Source organism: Microtus pennsylvanicus, chromosome 17 (assembly GCF_037038515.1).
Source record: "Microtus pennsylvanicus isolate mMicPen1 chromosome 17, mMicPen1.hap1, whole genome shotgun sequence".
NCBI classification, from domain to species: domain Eukaryota; kingdom Metazoa; phylum Chordata; class Mammalia; order Rodentia; family Cricetidae; genus Microtus; species Microtus pennsylvanicus.
In genome coordinates this window covers 6217930-6242578 of record NC_134595.1, presented here as the reverse complement: position 1 = coordinate 6242578, position 24649 = coordinate 6217930, and the positions used below count along the sequence as shown (strand labels likewise).

The window sequence follows — 24649 nt, the reverse complement described above, 5'->3', positions numbered from 1 at the left end:
CCAGCTGTCAGCTGGAATTTGAAGCCATATGCAAAGTTCCATGATGTGTTTATGGATCACAGTCTCACATTCGCTCTTCAGACAGACTTTAAAAAATAGAAAACATGAGAGTTGAAGCTTTCCATGGGGATTGCTTTCTAAACGGTCATATTTATTTCACACCCCAGGATTTCCTATCTACCTGACAGCAGTTTCCAGCAATGCAGCATGTCTGGAGTGAATATCTGGGAGATGCTGAGTCATGGCAACAGTGTGAGACACTGGGTGCTAGAACCTGAACCAAAAAGTGCCATCGGTGCACACCCAGCGGTGCACACCCAGCGGCAAACCGTCACTTGTCTTCCCTATTCCTTGTAATAGAAGAGCAACAATATTAAAATACCCAGAACCAACGTCTTTGTCTTCATGTCAATGTCAAAGATAAATTCTGAAGACCAAAAGATATTTTATTGGAAGTAATACATACCAGTTAACCCACCAGTTTAATAAAAGAAGAGATAGTTAGTTAAGAGAAGCTAAATTGATTATTAAAAAAAAACTAAGAAAAACTAAGACTGAGCAAAGCTTATTAGTTTCAATGAAAATATACACATATATATGGGCATAATAATACATGTAAGAATAGATGGCCCAGTCTCATAATAGAATTAAAAAAGTATGTTTTCCCAACTCATCGCCCAGCCTATAATGTATGCATGTGTATATGTAAGCAAATGCATATAAAAGAATTCAAGAAAATTGCTCTAAATAACTTAGGAAAATATAGAATATAGGGTAACTGGAAAGTGTTATTGGCTACTTAATATCCTGAATTTTTAACATGAGATGATTCCTTAATTTTCACAATTGCGCTAGGGAGCAGGCATATCATCATCATCATCATCATCATCATCATCATTTCACAAGGTGACATTTTATGCAGCCACACAGCTAGTGAGGGGCAGGGCGCTAATGTGGACCACACTGCTGGATCTACTGTGTACTCTTGGCCCTTCTGTTGCTCTGCCTATCAAATAGAACTGACAAAATAAAAGATTGAGTTGATTCAAAATGGATCAAAGACCTCAATTTTAAATCTGAAATCCTACTTCTAGATAAAGACATTGAAAATGTTCTTGATAACAACGGGGTCAGCAAGAACTTCCTAAACAGAACCTCCCTAGCATAGGAATCAGCCTGGGAACCAACTGGTGTGGCTCCAGGAAACTAAAAATTGTGTGCACAGCAAAGGAACAACCAGCATAGCACACAGGCCACAGGTGGGAGGAAATCTTTACCAACTACACCTCAGACACAAAGAACTGCAGAAATTAATGCCAAGGAGATAAAATGGCTGCTCAATACACAGACTAACAATAAATGTTGGGGAAGACGTGGAGGAAGAAGAGCCTTCATTTCACTGGGGGTGCGGGCTGAAAATTAGTACAGCTAGTGAGGAAATAGGTTTGGAGTTGCCTCAAAAAATTAAAAATAGAACTATCAGATCCCCCAGCTATTTCACTCCTGTGCATACACCAAGAGAATTTCATACCCTGCCACAGAGATATTTGAATCCCCATTTTTATTGTTACTGCACTCATTATAGCAAAGAAGTGGTACTAACTTAGATGCTTATGAACAGGTGAGTTGATGCTGAAAATCTGGTACATATATAAAATGGAATATTACTCAGCTCTGAATAAAAAATATGAAATCACAAAATTATCAGGAAAACTGATGGCCTTAGAATGTATAATGTTAAGTCAGGTGGCCCAATCCCATGATGGGATTTTTAAAAAGTATGTTCTCCCAATTCACCACCCAGCCTATAATGTATGCATGTTTTTATGTAAACAAATGCATATGTAAGACTAATATAACATTTTTAAAGGAGAATAAGAAAGGGCAATAAAACAAAGTCAAAAAGCATACTAATGAGTTCTCATGTATAACATTCTTTGTGTAAGTTCTTTGACCCCACTGTCAAAATGTTAACACATTCTCAATGCAGACTAGGCCCTTAATGGGCAATGTCTACCTATGATTCCATGAGGGGTTGTTCTCTACCTGGGAAACCTGAATTTTAAGTTACATGTTTTGCTGTTTAAATATTCCTGTAGGGACTAGCTCTTTGGAAGCACTGCCGAATTCCTAATTTCCATGGTGAGGGGAGGGAACATCAAGAATCTTAGTTTCAAAATAATAGAGAGTGAAGGTTGTTGAGGAAGAGTGCCAAGAGCAGGCAAAAGAGCCAGAGATGCACCGCTCCCATCATTAGCAGTCCCACACAGACACCAAGCCAACAACTATAACATCTACGCAGAGGATCCGCTACAGACCCTGTACTTGCACGCCCTGTGCTTGCTGCTTTAGTCCCTGTGAATCATTTGTGGCCTTCTTAGTTGATTCAGGGGGCCATGATCTCCTGGTGTCCTCCATCCCCTCTGACCCCCACAATCTTTCCTCCCCCACTTCCTTGGAGTTATAGTAGGTAGAGCTAAGCAATACTGTAGAACGACAATAAAGAAACAGATCATGAAAACTCAGACTTTGAGAAACCCACAGCTGGCATTTAAAAAAGAATCAGAGAACTAAAATAAGAAATCAGAGGCGGCCGCTCACTGACACATTTGAATTTGTATGCTTGTTTATTTCTGTAAGCTGTAGTTCATTTTCTGAGAACTCTTCAAAATAAGCCACAGGATCAAAGAATGGGCAAGGTGGAAACCATTTAAAAGATGTTTTCGTGATGGTGATTTGACGATGAGAGGGTAGAGATCTTCACATTTAAAGAGCCCTGCATGAATCAATGCCGCTGTGAGAACTTGCAGACTGCAGTTTACATCATACATGGGACTAAGAATTAGAAAAATGTGGATCAGGAGTGTGCACTTCTTAGGAGCCATTTTTATTGTTCTGTCTTTACAATTCTCTAGACATTTACAGCATCAGTGTGCTATGGATCAATTTCTGTGCATTTAAGAAGAACCAGCTCCTCAGAAGACTAATGATCTACTTTGAGAGAAGTATGTTTAATACAGAGTTCAGATTTTCAGGACTTTTTTTTTCTCGACTCATGAATGTTTTGTTCTACATATCTGTAAAAAGATACCTCAAAGACTTCTGACAGAGGAACAAGATGGTAACTCTCAGAAAAGCTTTTAGAAAAACCTTAAAAGATGAATTTTTAAATATCATATCCATTGCTCTTTAAAATTTGAAGAGAGAATAAACAGGTATAATCTACTCTCTGTCATTTAGGTCGATGATTCATCTCTCCAAACTATTACCACTGGAGGGTCAACCTCCAAAATCAATAAACTAGGAATGAGAAGAAATTTGGTAAGAGGGGATTTATATAAATAAAGTTTAGTATGTGTCTTTGACAGAATTGGGAATACCAAACTGATTTTTTTTTTCTTAGAGAAAAGTCTTCCTTCTGGAAGTATTTCTTAAATTTCTCAAAAATAGCACTACAAAGAAAATTTGAGCACTAATATATACTATACAGGCTGTCTGTGGGTTACAGACTAACAAGAAATGAACTATGCATTTTTGTATTTATATTTATTATAGAATCAAATTGTCATATTAGAATGGAATGTTTATTACTTACTGTTCAAAAGCCCAGTAATTTATAATAATATACCTATAAACGAAGTAAAAATATTTCTCATGTTCAACATATCAAGAAATAAGCCAGTTTGTGGTGTGAATGACTGGGCAGCATTTAGAGGTCTCTGAGGGGAGTGGATGCATAGCACTTGACTTTAAAGCAGACGAGTATTGCAACAAAGGGTACGGGTTAAGTCAGGGTGAACCAAACAGAACCCTTCCTGCCTCTGGACAGCTGAGTTGTAGAAGGTTCTTGGGTTTATTCGCAAAGTGGGCCTGTTAGGAACCCTGTAAATAGTGGAGATTGCCTCACTGACTGAGATGCTTTTCTTCCTTCCTCCCCTCAGGTAGCTTCAGGTAGCCCATCCTTTGTTCTGGGAACTTGCACTAAGCAACCAGAGCAACCTCCCAGATCTCCAGGGACAGCACTGTTCCTCAGTATCCAGTCATGACTCCACTTACCTACCAAATGACCTCCTACATGATTTGTAGCTGTGCCTTCATTCCTGGCACAGAAAACATGCCCCAGTCACTTACAACTCATGCGAAGAGATGCTTAAATACAACCAAATATCATCTATTTCTCATTTTCTTTCTCCTAACCTGTCAATTCAGTATCTCAGATTTCTTTTTTATTTATTTATTAAAAATCTATCTTTTCTCATTTTACGTATCAATCCCAGTTCCCACTCCCTCCCCTCCTCCCATTCCCACTCCCCCTTCTGCTCCTCAGAGAGGGTAAGGCTTCCCCTGGAGAGTTGGAGAGTTAACAAAGTCTATCACATTGCTTTGAGGCAAGGACCAAGGCCCTCCCCACTATGTCTAGACTGAGCAAGGTATCCCTCCAAAGATTCCAAAAAGCCAGTACAAACAGGGATAAATCCTGGTCTCACTGCCACTGGCCCCACAGTCTTCCCTAGCCATACAACTGTCACCCACACTCAGCAGGCCTAGTTTGGTCCTATGCTGGTTCTTCCACTGTCAGACCAGAGCTGTAGGGCTCCCATTAGCTCAGGTAAGCTGCTTCAGAGGGTGTCCCCAACATGGTCTTGACCTCTTTGCTCATATTTCACTCCTCCTACTCTTCAACTGAACTTTGGGAGCTCAGGTCCGTGCTCTACTGTGGGTGTCTGCCTCTGCTTCTATTAGTTTCTGGATAAAGGTTCTATGGTGACATTTAAGATATCACCAATGTGACTACAGGGCAAGGCCAGTTTAGCACCCTCTCCACTATTGCTCAGATTTCTAGTGATACCCAAGCCCTCTCTGCCCCACCAGGAGCATCCTCAAAGCCATCTCAAAGGACCCCATCACAGTTGGCTCAATCTCTTAAAATATACTTTTCCAGCTATTGTTTTAATCCTTTTCCACTGATGCAGGCCTTAAACTTGGGTTTTAGCATCTCTGAGAGTCCCAGCTTACTGAGCACTTGAATCAGTTGTGGATGTATTGAATCTACCCATGGGGCAGTCACTGCTCCTTCCAGGCCTGACTGGCTCTGCCTGCTGCATCCCTTGCTCTTCCACCAGGCATCCCTGCTCTTTCCAACGAAGCTCTGGAAGCCCCAGCATCTAAGCATATGTCCTGGTTTTTAATTTTTGAGACAGACTCTCCGGTATCCCAAACTGGTCTTCAATTCTCCTTGTAGCTCAATGAGAATGACTTTGAACTTTGCTCCTCCTGCTTCAGACTGGAGACTGGTAGGATTACGGGCAAGAACCATTGCCAAGCCTGGTTTATCTATTGTTAATTAGAACATATTCCTCTTGTATTTTGGTGCTATGTAGGAGAATTTAAAGGCCATACTCATCAACATAAAGACAGTAGTCTTAATAACCAACTGGTTCATTTGGGATGCTTGTTTTCATAGCAAAGCATTATTTTCTAATGACTGGCAGACTCCCTTACAGTTTTCAACATGAGAAAACAAAACATAACAGGAAAATGCTCGGCTATCAGACCCACCCTTCCAAAATCAATCTGATGCTTTAACATTTGTGCTGAAGTCAGCATTCATCTGGAAACCTGGATTCTCTTACACACTTCTGACTGCCCAGAACTGCTTTATTTCCTTGAGCATAGTTTGCTCCGTATGTCACTGAAAGATTCTGACTTCATTCTACCTGGCTCAATTCTCAGAAATAGAAACATCCCGTTAAGAGAAGCCACATTGTTACAACAGCCAAATCCAGAGTTGGACTGGGACCCAGTTTGGTTTGAAGATTCTGTGCTACGTTTCTTGTGATTGCACACAGTGAGCAGGTCTGTTTGCATGATGTCATGGCCCACTTGGACAAAAGACCAGAAAGAAAACAAACCTGATATTGTAAAAGAAATATATTTTTAAAGTATAAATATACCCATTAAAATGGAAAAATTGTTTTTGACAAGAATTGTTCGAGACAGAATTTGGCATGTTCTGAGTGAGGTGAAATAAACAGGGCAAAATGCAGACTGGGCTCTTTCTGTCACACTGCTGTATGACCTCTGTCTGCAGGGCTGAGGTTTCCATCCCTGAACAGAAAAAGATCTGGTGAGAAAGACTTGGAATTTCTACACTTGTGTGTGCTTTTCCTTATTCTGCCTCTCTTCTATCCAAGGACACTTACTTTGTACAGGTGGTTGATCATTGATCCAGTGGCCACTGTGTTCTAGAAAACACTCAAGAAGCATTAAGAATGAAGATGTTTAAGAAACAATTCACATACACCACGCTGCAAGCTGACAGTCAACAGACAATGAGAACGCTTCCATTTTTTTTTCTTTTTTTTCTTTTTTGAGATTTGGGGCCATCCAAAAGGCCTAATTGAAGCTAGGACATTCCATGGAGGCAAGAGAAACACAAAGGCTCAGAAAGGTATGAGGAACAAGCCAGCATTAGCAGAGGTGGACAAGTTCAGGTAAACGGCATGTAGGGTGTATGCATGAGCAAAAGAGTTCTCGATGCTTACCCAGGGATCTTGGTTTCTGTTAAAGATGCCTGGAGTCCACTAGGTAATAATGTATATCCTGACGTTACACTCACAGCGCTCCTTACTTGGCAGAGAAGCGGCTTGGTCCACTGTTAGTTATTGTGCCTGTACCCAGCCCATGCTTGGTCAGCTGTTATCGCGTCTGTACCCAGCCCATGCTTGGTCCGCTGTTAGTTATCGCGTATCGCATCTGTACCTAGCCCATGCTTGGTCCACTGTTAGTTATTGCATCCAGTACCCAGCCCATGCTTGGTCCGCTGTTAGTTATTGTGCCTGTACCCAGCCCATGTTTGGTCAGCTGTTATCATGTCTGTACCCAGCCCATGCTTGGTCCGCTGTTAGTTATTGTGCCTGTACCCAGCCCATGTTTGGTCAGCTGTTATCATGTCTGTACCCAGCCCATGCTTGGTCCGCTGTTAGTTATCGCGTCTGTACCTAGCCCATGCTTGGTCCGCTGTTAGTTATTGTGCCTGTACCCAGCCCATGTTTGGTCAGCTGTTATCATGTCTGTACCCAGCCCATGCTTGGTCCGCTGTTAGTTATTGCACCTGGTACCCAGCCCATGGTGAGCACCGTGTCATATTCGCTGTCACCATCTTCATCCTTTCTGCTTTCAGAGCACAGAAACACTCAGAAAGAAGGACCACTCTCTGGACTCTACAAGGGAGCTCTCGGCTCACTCTTCCTTTTATACTGTTAGAGGATACGGGATGCCTGGCATGAAAATCCCCAAAGGTCTGGAATCCCAGGACGAAACCGTAAGAGAGTTTTCCTAAAAGTCACTGCAAGGCACTTTTACATTCAAAGTAACCGGTGGATTTCTGCTACAGAGTTAGGATACAAACAAATACATATTAAAACTTGTCCCAGGCGAAGATGGGGGGGGAGATTTTTTTCCCTCCTTCCTTTTCCTCATATTTCTAAGCACTTTCTCATAGCTCCAAAATATATCATATTGAAGAGCTAAGGATGTCTTTCTTAAAACCTTGGAACCAAGGTTTTGGAACCAAGTTCTTTACATACAAGCATCTCCTGGTTTTCTTGGGGAGAGAAAGAACCTAACTTCTACAGGTAGGCATCTTCAAGGTTCAAAGCCACCTTCTGCCACAAAGTGTGGAGTTTACTTTCCTTCTGCATAAAGGTAGTTAACAAACGCAGGTAACCATGCCAAGTTTAGGAGGATTCATATGTGCCTAATGGTGCTGATGAGCCCTCCTAGGTGAGAATCAGCTGTTGTTCATCCTGAAAACACCTTTGCAACAGCTTGATTTTGTTAGCTACAAAAACAAAAATGAGATTTCTATGCCATTGCAGTCTCTTAGCAAATGACCCGTCACGCACAGGGCATTCTAGCTTCATGACTTTATATTAAAAGTGTTTTCTTCCTGAAATTGTAGGCAGCATTTCAGTAACAGGAGAAAGTTCTGGTTTTTTGCTGTGCTTCCTTAACCAGGTGTGGTGTTCCACCTATAATCCCAGTAACACACACACAAAAAAAAAAAAAATCAGAGATTTCCTCCATAGCAAAACCTCATTCCTATCATCACAACAAAAACAGTACTTGGTAATCAAAACAGAAAGGAAGGAAGGATGAAAGGAAAGGAAAGAAAAGAAAAGAAAAAGCTTAAAACAACAAAATGATCAGAGAGCAAAGCTACAGGGTAACCAACCAATGTAAAAGCCATGAAGACAGGGACTCCGTGGAGAGATGCAGACTGAGCACTTATTTTCCAGCGTAGGGCCCAAACCTGCTAAAATCTTGACAAACTGCACAAACACTAAACTACGTGAAAAGAAAATAAGAAAGCAATCTGATTCACAATAATAATAAAAAGAATAAGCTAGTGGGGACTCAACCAAGGAAAAGATTTGTAAACTGGAAGTTATAAATACTATGGAAGGGAATTAAAGAAGACACAGATGAATGAGAAAATATCCCATATAAATAGGTTGGAGAAATTGGCTTGTTGAAATGCCCATACTACCAACAGAGATCCCCATATTCAATGCAATTCATATCAAAATTTCAAATTCATTCTTCACAGAAGTCATAAAAGAAAAAATCCTAAAATTAATTTGAGAGTAACTAAAGTCCTAAATAGTTGAAACAATCATGATTATGACCAAAACTGAAAGCATACTACTTTGACTCCCAACTATTTTACAAAATCACAATAATCAGAAAAGTATGGCAGTATCAAAGAAAAACACATGTGGCCTACTAGAATTAGAGGTCTCACAAGTAAACCCATGTATCTATGGTCAAATAATTTTCAAGAAAAAAAACATGAGGAATACACAATATGTAAAAGAGAATTTCTTCAATAAATGATGTTAAAGAATCCAGCTATCCATATGCAGAAGAATGAAACTGGACCCTCATCTCAAAGTATACTAAAGGCTTAAACGTAAGAACTTTAATTGTAAAACTGAGAGGTAAACAGGGGAGAGATGCTTCATTTTATTGGTCTTGGAAATAGATATTTATATATCACCCAAACCACAGACAACAAAGTAAAACCTGAATGGAGAGAATCCTAACAAAGGCAGTCTAGCCCCAGAGTCTACTCTCTATGACCCAAGACAAGGCCAACCTCCCTGGGGATTCATACCATGTTCAGGTACAGAAAAAAAAATAGACAATATAGATCAAGTCTGATGGTATGTATCTGTAAATGCAGCACTCAGAGCATAGAGGCAGAAGGATCAGAAGTTCTAAACCAGCCTTGGCTACATAGCAACATCCTGTCTCAAAACAACCTATAGCTCGACAAAGGAACAATTATAACTATACCAACAAGCCATCACTATGGTGCCAATGCTCCCCGTCTCTTCACACCTCCACACAAACTTGGTGAGAAGAAACCTAGGGCTTCCACACATGGGTGTTGACTGATTGTCACGGGAAGTAACTAGGAAGCCAGTTTCTCTTTTTTTTTTATTGATTTTTATAGCGCTCTACATTTTTTTCTGCTCCCCTCCCTGACTCTCTTCTCCCCCCTTCAACCCTCCCCCAAGGTCCCCATGCACCCAATTCACTCAGGAGATCTGGTCTTTTTGTACTTCCCATGTAGATTAGATCTATGTAAGTCTCTTTTAATGTCCTCACTGTTGTCTATAATTCTCTGGGATTGTGGTCTGTAGGCTGGTTTTCTTTGCTTTATGTTTAAAAACCATCTGTGAGTGAGTACATATCAAATATTTACTAATTTCAAAAATGGGATCTCACCTGAGAAGCAAGAAAGTGAAAGTAAAAATAGGAATATTATTTTATGTTTTTCCTTCATGAACCACTGAGTCATGAATCATGAAATGCCACATCAGAAAAGTTACAAAATAAAGGCTTACTCACTTTTTCAGAATCTAGGTACCTGTGCTTTGAAGACATAACACAGCTTTCTACTATCAGAAAGCATTCATACCAAAAAAAATATTTCTGCTTGTTTGCTTACTTTTTAAGATTATAATTTATATAATTATAATGCACTTTCATAGTCTTTTTTTACACTATCAAAGCAAAAGCGTGCCAGCCTTCAAGCGTATGAGAAGAAAGCTCTGCACAGTAGGAGGATCCCCTCAAAGTGTCTTTGTCGGACAATGGGGTCGGGAGCCAAGAAGAGTTGCTGAGAGGTCTTCTGTGTCTCAAGGACATGCACAAGAATTAACACTATTGTGGTCTAGAAACCAGCCTTACCCTTTATCACTCTGTGGGAACACCAGTCTTTGCCCAGTTGTTCGTTCCAGAACACAAGAACCTGGAACTCCTGGCAGGTCCTCCTCAACCTCCAGTATGACCATGACCCCTGAGCCTACCCGCCCTCCGCACCTAACTCACTGCCAATCTCCTTCATGCTGCAAGGGACTCTCTGAATGAGAGCTCCGATTCCAAGGCTCTCCAGTGTGAGAACCTTGGGTTCTCACCACTTGCAGGATTCTGTCTTAATTTCTTATGAGACATAAAAACCTCCTCAAGCTTCCTCCCCAACATCCCTCATCCTTGGTTCCTTGATGCCCGCACACAGAACATGAAGTCAGAATCAATGCATTTCTCCACAGACCATTACCAATCTTCACAAATGAATGAAGCCACCCCATCAATCACTAATTTTCTTGCTTATGTGGTGTGGAAAGTCCTTCTCTATAGTGTTGCTTTTATTGGTTAATGAATAAAGCTGTTCCGGCAGTGGCTTAGCCGAATAGAGCAAGGTCGAAATTCCAAGCAGAGAGAAGAGGAAAGAAGATGGAGTCAGGGAAAAGTCATGTTGCCACCAAAGGAGACAGACGCCAAGAACCTTTCCAGTAACCTCGTGGTAAGATACAAAATAATAGAAATGGGTTAATTCAAGATGTAAGAGCTAGCTAGGAATACACTAGAGTCACTGGCCAAGCAGTGTTGCAATTAATACAGTTTCTGTGTGATTATTCCAGGTCTGGGCTGCCAGGAAACAAACCGGCAGCCACTTGTGGTTTTCTATTATTAATCTCCACATCCTTTTGAAATAGATATGAAATCACCTTTCATTTTCTAACTGCCAATTTTACTTATAAAGTACTGGTCTTCAGAATTGAAGGGAAATAATCCCTTCTTGGAGAATCTAGGTTCTAACATACATTGAAGGGGGTTTGCTGTGTATCTTCTTACTCTCGACTGTGCTTTCGGGACTCCTCTCTGTCATCTCCACCAGTAACTTCACAGCCAGTGTGGCTATCCAGGCGGGAACTTCCTCAAGGGGTTGTCTGTTATGACTTAATCTCTTGACTCTCAGGATAATTCCTCACTTTATTAGAAATGCTACTTTAGGGTTTCTCTTTGTAGCTCTGGCTTTTCTGTCCCTTAGACTTCTACTTGCCTTTATAAATTTTCTCCCTTATAACACAGCTTTCCCCAAGTTATTGATAGAAATAAGAGAGATATTGATTTCCAGTATAATTTCTGGCATCTGATGAGAACTTTCTGATACATTCACAGCCTAATAAATCATAAAGATTTGAACACTCTTTTATCCTTGAATTGTAATAAATAAATCCTTGGATAAACCCCAAAGGCAATTCTCACTGAGTAGAAAGTTGCTATCTAATGTCTTCAATGATTTATAAAACTGACTAAAATAACTTTATCATATTGGACATAGTAACCATGGAGTCTTGGACTGGACGGTGGCTTGTTGAATAAAGTCCTTGCCCTGAAAGAGTTAACCCCCTGTCATTTACAGAGAAAAAGCCAGGCGTCTGCATACCTGGTGAGCAGCAACATGTGAGACCCTGGAACTTGCTTGTCGATCAAGCTAGGTGAATCAGCAACATGTTCCAGGTTCAACAACAGAGCCTGCCCCTAAACAAATGTGGTGGGAACTGGTAAAGAGACACCAGACACCGACCTCTGACGTCCATACACATACATGAGGACCTCTCCCACACACAAGTGAATACACACAAGCATACACACATACAGAGAGAGAGAGACAGACAGAGACAGAGAGAAAGAGTTTGTGATTTTAGTTGAAGAAGAAAATGTCCTCCACATAGTTCCCTAATTCTAAATTCCCATTTCAGCTTAGAAAGCTCAGCAAACAAACTCTTCATCCATGTAGAAGATAGCAACTTCAACCAATAGACAGACAACACTTTGGGTTAAAAAAAAAACACTTTGGTGAAATATGACCAATTGCTTACTGCTTTACTTCAATTCTAACAATCCTGCAAAGAGCTCGTGGACTCAGAATCTCCTTCCTTTTATCAAATGAAAACCCAAACTGCTGCTGTACAAAACACATCCGTTTAGAACATTAACAAAACACAAGAGCAGTAAGATATACATTGCTGCCCCGAAAAAGACAACAGAAAGACATGAAGGAGCAAACACTCAGAGGAGAAACTGAAAATATGGGAAAGGGGTGGCAGCATAGAAAAGCAGAGAAGTGGAAAGGAGAAACCAGCAGAGAACAGCAGACCCTTTGTGGAGTCCACTGCTCCCTTCAGGTTCATGAACGCTGTCTCAGAGACACTCAGAGACACTCTGCATCTCTGGCTTGTCACTAGATTGGCAGGGTAGCATTCTGTTTACTTTTTAAAAAGCAACAATTTGTTAAAGTCACTTATTCCTGTATTCCAGGCACAGTTTTCGAACTTCTGAGACACACAGGCTAGTTTGACAAAACAATGGCAAGGTACAAACAGCCGTCCTAAACTTATCCCTGCACCGTTCCGTTTCCCTCTCTGAGCATCACATCCACAGGCTTGTGGGAGGTTCTCTCTGACCTACACTATTGTTATTTTACCAGTTTCCCGATAAGCAACATCAACTCCTACTGGCTGTCTAGATGAGCCTCGACCTATTAACCGCAGCCCTTCTGGACCCAGTATGGTTGAGGCTGGGAAAGTGGGTGATGGTTGTAAGGAAAGGGGCAGAGGGGGCAGAAAGGTGGGAAATGGAGGGGGGAGGAACAAAGAGAGAAGAAATATGAACAAAGAAAGGCAAAAGTCATAACTGGGCTTTTGAATTAGTTTCTAATGTGTTGACATCTATCTAGCTGTTGTGTTTTTAGGAAACGCATCATCTTGTATTACATATTACATGCAAGAATCAAGTGAAGATAAGCTAGCATAATTTCTTCATCAAACCACAGAGAAGCTGATGCCATGGAGACATCTGGAAAAGTGAAGAGTAAGCATTTTGCAGAGTCTTGTTGGCCCAGCTGTGTAATTTTGTTTCCCTCCGCACCCCAGATGCAATGCGCAGACAAAACAGACACACAGGGCTCGGGCAATACCCTCCAGCTCTAGCCTTTCGCTCTGCTACCTAGTAGACAGGGTCTTGCAAGGCATCTCTTTATGGGGACCCGACCCACGTCCATGGAGCAAGCAAGACCAACAGAAGAGTCAGGCAGTGCTCTAGAGAGGACCTCACCACCACTCTTCTCCCCCCAAACTCCTCTGCTCTGCCGTTATTCTAACTTTCCCTCCTCACCACCTCCGTTCACTAACAGGTATAGAGAACATTAACTCCAGGTGCAGTTGATGAGCGGGGCCGTAATTTAGGGCCATAAATTCCTGCACATATAAACACTCACATGTGTGATGGAGCTTCAGAACTGCCCACAGGGCCACCTGGGTGCCCTGACTCAAAGAATGTCAAGCACTGTCTGCAACAGTCTTGGTGTCAGCCACAAATGGGCTGACTCGCAGCTGCAGCCTCCCAGCTATCAGGACGCCTGTGAAAGTTCCAAATCCCACTGTACTGTAAAGCACCACGAAGGCTTACCCAGAGTTTCTGTAGCAATTTTGTTTGTTTATTATTTATTGAGGCTACATAGGCTTTTAAACTTACCCCAATAGCAGCTAAGATTGGAGCCTGGTAAATCCACCGGTCTCCAGCACTAAGTTCCCAACACCTGAGATGCAAAAGAAAAGAAGAAAGGAATGAAGGGAAAGGGGATGGAGGGAGGGAGGAGGGATGGGGAAAAGGAAAGAGAAAAAAGAAAGTTTGATGAAAAATTAGCAAAAATAAATGAATGAGAATCAACTCTAGCCCCAGTTTCTTCTTTTGGGGAAACACGTTTTTTAAATTTTTATCCTAAAGTGTCCAGACCACTGAAAACACATTGTGAGTTCTGATCTCCTTACCACGAGGAGCCCATATATAAGTGTTATAATATCAGGGAGTTACTTCTATAGTGATCAGGTCAAGACCTTGTTTCTATAGCCACACACACACACACACACACACACACACACACACACAGAGTTGCCTAAGTGTGGCACAATGGTAGTTTGTTTTTATCAGCATCAAAATGTGTAGACAGATGTTTCTGTCCTGCCTGGTCCCGCAGCCATTCATTCCCAAGGGAACATATAGAACCTTATATTAGTTATAAATTGTTTGGCCTATTAGCTCAGGCTTATTATTATGAATTAAATTCGCCCATAATTCTTGTCTATGTTTAGCCACATGACTAATACCTTTTTTCATGAAGACATTCTCATCTTGCTTCCTCTGCATCTGACTGGTACCTGATTCTCTACCTTTCCTCTTCCCAGAATTCTCCTAGTCTGATTGCTCCACCTATACTTCCTGCCTGGCTACTGGCCAATCAGTATTTTATTAAACCAATATGAGTGACAAATCTTTACAGTATACAAGAGCATTTGAAAAAAAACCTATCTCATATGTTAGAGCAATTTTATTTCATAGTTTATTATTTATAGAAATACAACAGAATTCTGCATTGAAACCATCTGGTCCTGGGCCTTTTTTGGAAGGGAGATTTTTGATAACAGTTTCTAATTCTTCGTGACTAACAGGTCTATTTAGATTGTTCACCTGGTCTTGGTTTAGCTTTGGTATATGGTACTTATCTAAAAAAATTTCCACTTCTTTTACATTTTCCAGTTTTGTGGCATACAGGCTTTTGTAGTAAGATCTAATGATTCTCTGAATTTCCTCTGTGTCTGTGGTTATGTCCCCCTTTTCATTTCTGATCTTATTTATTTGCATGTTCTCTCTCTGTCGTTTAATTAGTTTGGATAGGGGTTTGTCGATCTTGTTGATTTTCTCCAAGAACCAACTTTTTGTTTCATTGATTCTTTGGACTGTTTTCTGTGTTTCTATTTTGTTGATTTCAGCCCTCAGTTTGATTGTTTCCAGTCTTCTACTCCTCCTGGGTGCGTCTGCTTCTTTTTTTTCTAGAGCTTTCAGGTGTGTTGTTAAGTCCCCAATGTATGTATTCTCCATTTTCTTTAAGTGGGCACTTAGTGCTATGAACTTTCCTCTTAGCACTGCTTTCATCGTGTCCCATAGGTTTGAGTATGTTGTCTCTTTATTTTCATTAAATTCAAGGAAGATTTTAATTTTTTTCTTAATTTCTTCCTTGACCCAGGTGTGGTTCAGTAGTTGACTGTTCAGTTTCCATGAGTTTGTCGGCTTTCTGGGGGTAGCATTGTTGTTGCCTTCTAACTTTAATCCATGGTAATCTGATAAGACACAGGTGGACACTGATTTTTTTTGTATCTGTGGAGGTTTCCTTTGTTTCTGAGTATGTGGTCAATTTTTGAGAAGGTTCCATGAGCTGCAGAGAAGAAGGTATATTCTTTCTTATTTGGGTGGAGTGTTCTATAGATGTCTGTTAAGTTCATTTGCTTCATTACCTCCAATAATTCTCTTAATTCTCTATTAGGTTTCTGTCTGATTGACCAGTCCATTGGAGAGAAAAGTGTGTTGAAGTCTCCTACTACTAGTGTGTGTGGTTTGATGTCTGCCTTGAGTTCTAGTAATATTTCTTTTCCATAAGTGGGTGCTTTTATATTAGGGGAGTAGATATTCAGGATTGAGACTTCATCCTGATGAATTGTTCCCGTTATGAGTATAAAGTGTCCATCTCGATCTCTTCTGATTGATTTTAGTTTGAAGTCAGTTTTGGTAGAAATTAGTGTGGCCACACCTGCTTTTTTCTTAGGACCATTTGCTTGAAACAACTTTTCCCAACCCTTTACTCTGAGTAGATGCCTGTCTTTGTGGTTGAGATGTGTTTCTTGCAAACAACAGAATGTTGGATCCTGTTTTCATATCCAATCTCTTAGCCTGTGCCTTTTTATAGGTGAATTGAGACCATTAATATTAAGTGATATTAATGACCAGTGGTTGTTTACTCCAGTTATTCTTATTGTTTTTGGTAGTAGAGTTTGTGTGTCTCCCTTCTTTGAGTTGGTACTGGTGAAGGGTCACTAGATGCCTGGGTTATTGTAGGCAGTGTTGGCAATGTTGTATTCCTTGGGTTGTGATTTTCCTTCTATTACTTTCTGTAAGACTGGATTTGTGGCTACATATTGTTTAAATTTGTTCTTATCCTGGAATGTCTTGTTTTCTCCTTTGATAGTGAACAATAGCTTGGCTGGGTATAGTAGTTTGCATCCATGTTCTCTTAGTTTCTGCAGTACCTCTATCTAGGACCTTCTGGCTTTCATGGTTTCCATAGAGAAGTCAGGTGTAAGTCTGATTGGTTTACCTTTATAAGTTACTTGCCCTTTTTCCTTTGCAGCTCTTAATATTCTTTCTTTAACCTGTATATTTTGTGTTTTGATTATTATAAGGTGAGGGGATTTTTTTTTTATCCAGTCTGTTTGGTGTTCTGTATGCTTCTTAAATATTCAAAGGAATATCTTTCTTTATGTTGGGAAAGTTTTCTTCCATAATTTTGTTAAAAATATTTTCTGGGCCTTTGACCTGTGACTCTTCTCCTTCTTCTATTCCTATTATTCTTAGGTTTGGTCTTTTTATTCTGTCCCATATTTCCTGAATGTTTTGTGATGAGAATTTGTTGGCTTTGCTGTTTTCTTTGATCAGTGCGTTTATTTTCTCTATGGTGTCCTCAGAATCTCAGATTCTTTCTTCTATCTCTTGTATTCCTATTGATTATTTATAGAAATACAACAGAAAATTGAACATAAATGGTTCTTATCATAGAAATAAAAACAGCTTTGGTGATAGACTATAACTCATAAGTGTCCTCTTGACTAGTTTTTGCATTTATTTGTAAATCTTCAGTATTAAATTTTGTGAGTAAAAGTGGTTCAATCAGGTCTCATTTGAGCAAATGTAGCATCTTCCCAATCACTCATTGAATAGGGAGATAAACATTTCGACAGGTGTTCATTTTATATCTATGTACAATTTGTGATTTTTATCTTTAAATTTACAGTTTATTTTTGTAGCATTAGTAAAACATACCATGCAATTTAGCTATTTGTTACAATTAGTTCCTAATTGATAACTAAAATTTAAGTAACACATTGTCAGAGATCAGTGTGGGAGACGGCAGGGGTGTGGTGAGATATCCTAAGTGCCCAGACTCTACAGAATGCAGGTGGTCATTACATATTTGTTTATTCATATGAATAAGTTGAATTCAAAATAAACTTCAATCAACCTCACCTAATCTAGTTTGTACTGGCAAAAGCCATACACTAAATATTACAGAGGTTTCTTTTTTAATTGCTTCTACTTGGAGGTTTAATGTAACTCTGAAATTAACCGTTTTAAACTTAAAGACATGGAGGTAAAAGGCTTCCATTTCTTTCTACTCAGACAAAATCCAGTGTTGGTTATACCAATAGAAAATGATATAAATAATTTGTGAAAATAAAAATGTTAATTTTTCAAATTCTAGATAATAATATTATCAAGAAATTTTACTTTATAAATAACTTATAGATAGTGAAATGCTATTTCAACAATAAGATAAAATATTTTAGTTCATATCTACAACTATGTGTTTTAGAGTATAGTTTTCATGCACAAGTCATACATCGTCACCAAAATCCATAAAGTAGCAAAGACATAGATACTGAGACTCTGATCTTCCCTGCATTCTCTCATTTATTTTATTAAGTAAGTGCTGACAGTACCTAAGCTTTTCTAAACAAATACAAGCATCATACTCTTTCTTATTGCTGTATTTTAGATTTTAAATTGCTCTCCAGAATCCCATATGTCAATGGCCTTGTTCCAGCATCTGGCATTACTGGAAGGTGGTAGGACCTCTACAAGGTGGGGTCGAGTGGAAGGAAGTTGAACTGTTAGGAGAAAGCCTGTGAGGGAGAAATTGAGAGCCTCCACCTCCTTTTCCTTTTGATTCCCAGATTTCATAAAGCTCCTATATAAGCCCAACAAGAAGGCCTAACAGCCATGGGTCCAAACCTCTGTGAGTCAAATAGAGACTTCCTCCTATTTTTAAGTTGAATGTCTTGAGTATTTCATCATAGTCACATAACTCTGTAATGACTAATACTGATTATCAGCACGATATAATCTGCAATCACCTACAGAAAACCTGTGGTCTTGTCTGTGCGTTCCTCAGTGGATGATTGATTTCTGAAGCCCCACCCTAAATATGAGTGGCACCATTCAGTGGGTGACAGTTCTGAACTGAACCAAAAGAGGACAGCTAGCAAAGCATCCATTTTCATCCTTCTCTGTACCCTGGCCACAGAAACAAGGACCAGGCACCTCATGCCCTGCCTGCAGGACGTCTCACCCATGATAGACCACGCCCACAAACTGGGAACCAAAATATATCCTGCTTAAGTTTCTTTGTCTGGTTCTTTTGTCGCCGGAGCAATAAATGGAACCAAAACACTAACACATTTATCTCATAAAAATGTAATGTATATGCTACTATGCAATTTTATTTTTCTCTTGAATATCCATATAAAATTGCATATATAGATTTCTATACTGGTACCAAAATATATCAGTCACACATATATGTTGCAAGACTGTAGCATAGAGAACAGCAAAACCACCTACATCAAACTAATTCTAGTCCCTCCCAGCTGAAGTCTGCACAACTTGGAATCGTAATAGAATGGAAATCCAAGACACAGAATTGTTACACTTGCACATTGAACATTGAACTGAACATTTCCAGCACTGTGTACAAGCATCTTTCTTTCACATTATTCAATAGACAAGAAAGACAAAAGAGTGTTACTAAGTTGTACGCATCATGGATCACACTACTCTCAAAAGCCTTCATCTATGACCAAGGTCTTGATGTACCAGTAACAAGGCTTTTGGATTCCATACATTTTCATTCTAGTTTTCATCATTTAATAATATCCTCACAAGCTTTTTTCTCAGCCTCACTGACATTTTAGCATCATGTCTCCGAACACATGGGATTCAATCATGCAATTCCAACTCTACAAAATCATTATATTTGGAAGTAGGTCAAAATCGGCTATCTCTAAATGCATCAAAAACTTGACTTCGATGGGTTAGATTGTCAAAGTTTCAAATTTTCTCTTTTGATGAAAGGCAAAGTGAGATTTCAGACATTTTCAAGAAAATGTTATAACTCCATATTTTAAATTAATTTTTCAGTAGTCGACATCATACACAGCTGAAGAAGTAACTCTATTCAGATGCTTTAAAATAGATTTTAACACTCTAAGAAATGAAGTTCTGAACGTTGTAGTTTCAGGCTCAAATGTTTAACTAGAAAGTATATATATATATATACTTTTATATATCCACATTGGGAACCTGTACCATCCTGCCATAGTGTGTAACTCAGTTCCTACTTCCCCCTCCCTACTTCTACCCCCCTCGCCACCATATTCAGTAAAAAGAGGAGGCCAAAGGGACTGGGCCCTGGAGAATACACAAATATTAAAATGTTTGAGTGCGTGTTTTTTCTGTGTTTTCTACTGCACAACCCACCTTTGCTTCTGAATGGTGAAGCTAAAAAACAACAAAGGAGTTACAGGTCCCCCATTCACTGTCATCCTTTATCTCTTCTAAATAAAGCAAGAACAAAGTAGGTTTGTTTCTGTTGCTGTGATAAAAACCCCCCTACAAGAAGCAATTACAGAGGTAGTGGTTTATTTGGCTTACATTTCTAGGGAGAGGAAACCAAGTCAAGAGCTCAGTCAGCTAGTCACATCCCATCCATAGTCAGAGAGAAACAAATGCTCCCATGCTGTTGCTTGCTTGCTAGCTACTCAGCTAGCTTTCTTCCATCTTACGTAGTTCAGGACCTCTGCCTAAGGAATTGTGCTGCCCACAGTCACCAGGTCCTCCCGTATCAATTCAGATAATCCCCACAGACGAGCTCCCAGGCCAAACCTGATCCAGACAATTCCCCAGTAAGAGCTCTTTTCTCCAGTGATTTTCAAGTTGCTGCAAGTTGGTCAGTATTTAAAACTAACCACAGCCAGTGTCTTGTAAAGTGTTGCCTGATTTGCAAGTAAATAGAATCAAGAAACAGAAAGTACTGACTTTGCAATTTTATCAATTAGCTTAGTTCTTCTTAGTCTAATAACACTTCATAGAATTTTAAGACTAGGCCAGCTGGTGGTAGGGCATGCCTTTAATCCTGGCACTCACAAGGCAGAGGCAGGTGGATCTGAGTTCAAGGCCAGCCTGGTCTACAGAGTGAGTTCCGGGACAGCCAGGGCTACACAGAGAAACCCTGTCTTGAAAAGCAAAAACAAACCTAAATAAATAGAATTTTAAGACTAGAAGAGACGTCTTTTGTATTTCCAATAGTGTTTCAGATACCTTTTGAAAATCGGTCTGGTAAGCATATTTCTAAATAGCCAAGATGCAGAAAAAAATCAAGAAGCTTTTAAAGGATCAGTTTAGGGCTGAGGGTATGTTTTAGTGCTAGACTGCATGCCTAGAAAGTACAAGGCCATGGGTTCGAGCCCTGGCATCACACACACAAACATGAAAAAGCAAACTCAGAAGTTGACTTGGGATGTTAAAAATGATGGATATAGACATGTTTTGGTCATCAAAGGTTTTTAGTTTGGTTACATAAATCACAAAGTTGAGCATCTGAATCTACTCTGCGAGCCTTTCTGTTCTCTGACCTAGGAGCTAGACAGCCACTGGGCAATGCATTAGAGTCTACTATTGCACACGGGGGATTTCATGCGACTTCCCCAAAGGACGACAGCATCAGGAACAGAAACCAAATAAAAGCCTGAGTCCACAGAAATCCCCACCTCCACCCCGTTTTGGTTTCCACTAACCTGGTGTCTGCCAGAGTGGCCCGGACCACTGCCCAAGCAACAACAAACACCGCTGGAAATCCTGTAACAAGAGAAACATTTGGAACCCATATTTACTTTTAGATCGAGGATTTTTTTTTCTCATGTGCCTATAATATTAGCAGATGAGAAGAAAAACAGGCACACAAAAAATACTGTTGTGATTGAGAAAGGGCACGTAACACCATCTCATCAGTCTGAGGAGTGAGTGATAAAATAAAGGGCCAACTGTCCCTGGAAATCTAAAGACAATGATGTTTGGTCAAGTTTTCACAGCAGGGATGGAGGAAAAAAAGCACATTTGGGGGAGATTGAAGTTCCCAAAGCCGTAATCGTGCAGAGGGTGGTACACACAACACGTGCTTCCAAGGAGTGAGGCAAGGATAGAGAGAAGCTGGGAGAAGCTGTGGGCTTAGAAACATTTCGCTGTTTGCATTCTAAAAATGGACCTCAAAGAGAAGCTGCCAGAAGGTTTTAAAGTCAGGAAGGCTCTGGCTTTGTCCTTTTGGCTTCTAATCCTGACTCCAAACATTCCCACTATACTTGTGGGAATGAATTGACCAATCAGAATACAGGTATTACAGAGAGCATCCTGTATCCTTGGCTCAGTTTTCTGCTTCCTCCCTCAGCACTGCTCTCTCTTATTTAACAAACACTCTGCCACACCACCCAGAGGCCGATGCTCTCAGACCTCTAGAACTATTTGCTTGCTTCCATTTATCCTTTGTAAATTATCTAACTTCAGCTACTTTGTTATAGCAACCTAAAATGAACTAAGACAGGGATGTTAACAAATATTTCTATATTTAATTTACCATCAAATGAGCAATTAAAATCTATTTTCTAGACTGAAGTCACATATATATGTGGAATACGTTATATACAGGTAATGAAGTATTTATACTTGCTGTTAATTTTCAAAAAACACATAATGTGAATTTTTTTCTACATTGAAGGGATGACAATAGGTCCATGGCCAGATTGAATGACCAGGATAAGAACATTATATAATAACAAACAGACATTGGCACCTCTTTTGACAGTTGAAGGTGAAGTATATAAAAGCTAAATATAATAGTAAAAAGCCGGGAAGTGGTAGCACACGCCTTTAATCCCAGCACTTGGGAGGCAGAGGCAAGCGGATCTCTGTGAGTTTGAGACCAGCCTGGTCTACAAGAGCTAGTTCCAGGACAGGCTCCAAAAAAAACCACAGAGAAACCCTGTCTCGAAAAAAACAAACAAAAAAAACCTAAAACTGAAACCTTTTAAATACAAAATTAAATTACAGAAGGATATGGAGATGAGAGAATGAATGGAAGAGTAGAGTGTCATCTGTGGGAGAACTGAGGCAAACAGAAAAACGTCAGGCTGTGTTGGGTTGAAGACAAAGGCTCACTACTTACTTTATTCCTCTCTACATCACTTTTTATTGTGGGGCTATGTGTGTGTGTGAAAGTGTGTGTCACGTGTATGTGGACTAGAGGCATTGGACCCCTGTGAACCGAAGCCACAGGCTGTGGGGAGCCACCTGAAGTGGGTGCTAGGTATTTAACTAAGGTCCTCCGGAAGAATAATCTGTGCTCTTAACTGTTGAGCAGTCTCTCCGCCCCCTCTCTACAAACTGTGGTTGAATCTTATAAAAGCGGTCACTTTAATATTTGCCTTTAATCTAGAAATGGTCTGATATACGTTGGTTCCTCTTCAGATTCTAACTTTCCTTTCCTTTCAATGTATTAATTAAAATTATTTAATAATTTAATTATTACTATAATTAAACTATATTATTAAATTATTATTTATATTATATTATTATATCATTGTATTTATAATTAAATTATTGATATTATTAAATTATTAATATAATTAAATTTAATTATTAATATAATTAAAATAATTTAATTATTTTAAAAATCAGTGTAAATAGTGTATCACTACAACATCGGTAGCGGAGTTCTGAGTACTTGCCCAGCTGCAGAGAGTTTAAAGCTCAAATAAGTGATTAAAGAAAGCAGCCAAGTTCCCTTCTACAAGAAAGTCGATAAAACATCATTGAGAGAAAATATGCGATTGGATTCTCTGTGAATTATTGCCACAAAGCATCATGCAAAGCAGATGTCATATCTGTAAGCATTGGATGAATGGATTTGTAAAAATGAAATCAGCCTCTCAGTTGAGATACAAGAACAGCAATCTATTAATCAACCAGATGTAGATATGTACGTTTTTAAGGTTTTACTTTAGGATCCAGGAGTTTGTCTTAAAAAGCTACTACTATTCTTCTCATTAAATATGCCCTAGAACAGCATTCCTCAACCTGTGGGTTGTGACCCCTTTGGTGGGTCAAAAAATTTTTTTACAGGGTGACATATCAGTTACCATACATATCAGATATTTACATTGTGACTCATAACAGCAGTAAAATTACAGTTATGAAGCAGTAACAAAATAATTTTATGGTTGGTGGGGTCACCACAACATGAGGAACTGTATTAAAGGGTCACAGCAGAAGGAAGGTTGAGAACCACTGCCCTAGGATATCCTTTAAAGACTGGAGTTGCAAAGAGAGAGTCAGAAGATAGAGTTTGCTGTCATGTGGGACTGTGCTAAGGAAATCGACCTAACGGTGGGTAAAGGATGCTCCGTATCCTTGTCTGTGGAGCTCCTATGTGCTTTAGTGTGCTCTCCACCTCCCTCAGGAAACAGATCTCAAAGGACCGGGATTATCTACCACTGCATCATCCCAGTGACAGAAATCAGTGTGAGCAAATTTAACAAAAGCCATAAGAGTAAGTTAGAATCCTATGCTTGCATGAAAATATACTAGAAACCAGTCACTTTTATCCTTTTTTTCCCAGTTATTGGAAGATCTGAAATCAAGTCTCCCAGGTTTCACTGCGATCAACTCCCGCCTTTAATTGGGCAAAGCCAAACTGCATTGACTGGCAAGAGCCCAAAGAGCTGGTGAACGAGGCCTAAACCTGTTCGTTATCAAGCCATAAGAAATTAGAGAAAAATTAATTCATAACGCACATAATCAATGTAGAAACTCATGAAAGAATAAAAAGCAAGCTGGCTTCATGGACAAAGCTTTACCCATAAACACCATCTCAAAATTACGGCAGCGCTAGCCAGCTGGTGTTTTGTCATCCTAAGGCCTGGGTGAGATAACCAGAAGTTCCCTTTTCCTTATTCACGTTTTCAGACACTGTGATAATTTTAAGGCAAAATGTGCAAAGGAAAATGTACCTGCTTCATTGGGAGAGGAAAACAGGTCTTTCAATTTAGTTCTGAGCACTCATAATTCAAATGTTAAAGCAGCAACTTAGGTCAGTCTGTAAGCGTTCAACCACTTCAGGCTTTCCTTTCCCTGAAATTTTAACAAGTACATGGCATCCTTTTCTTTATCTCCTGACTGATCCAACAATTGCCGGGTACTAGTAAGTAATCTGAGGAATGTGAGCTAAAGATCAAGATTTTCAATTTACTCTACTGAAAATAACATGAATAATCACCTTCCCAGAATGGTAAGGCTT

At 39.7% G+C, this 24649-nt stretch overlaps 1 protein-coding gene across 1 annotated transcript in view; it reads right to left on the bottom strand.

The window, feature by feature from the left end:
- Pth2r (parathyroid hormone 2 receptor) overlaps positions 1-24649 on the bottom strand; it is a 78896-nt gene that overhangs the window by 18554 nt on the left and 35693 nt on the right. Inside the window, exons 8-9 of the mRNA XM_075951306.1 lie at positions 21099-21159; positions 13894-13957 (exon numbers count right to left, since the gene is read on the bottom strand). Coding sequence (XP_075807421.1) covers positions 13894-13957; positions 21099-21159 — 125 coding nt within the window. The remainder of the gene's footprint in view (positions 1-13893; positions 13958-21098; positions 21160-24649) is intronic.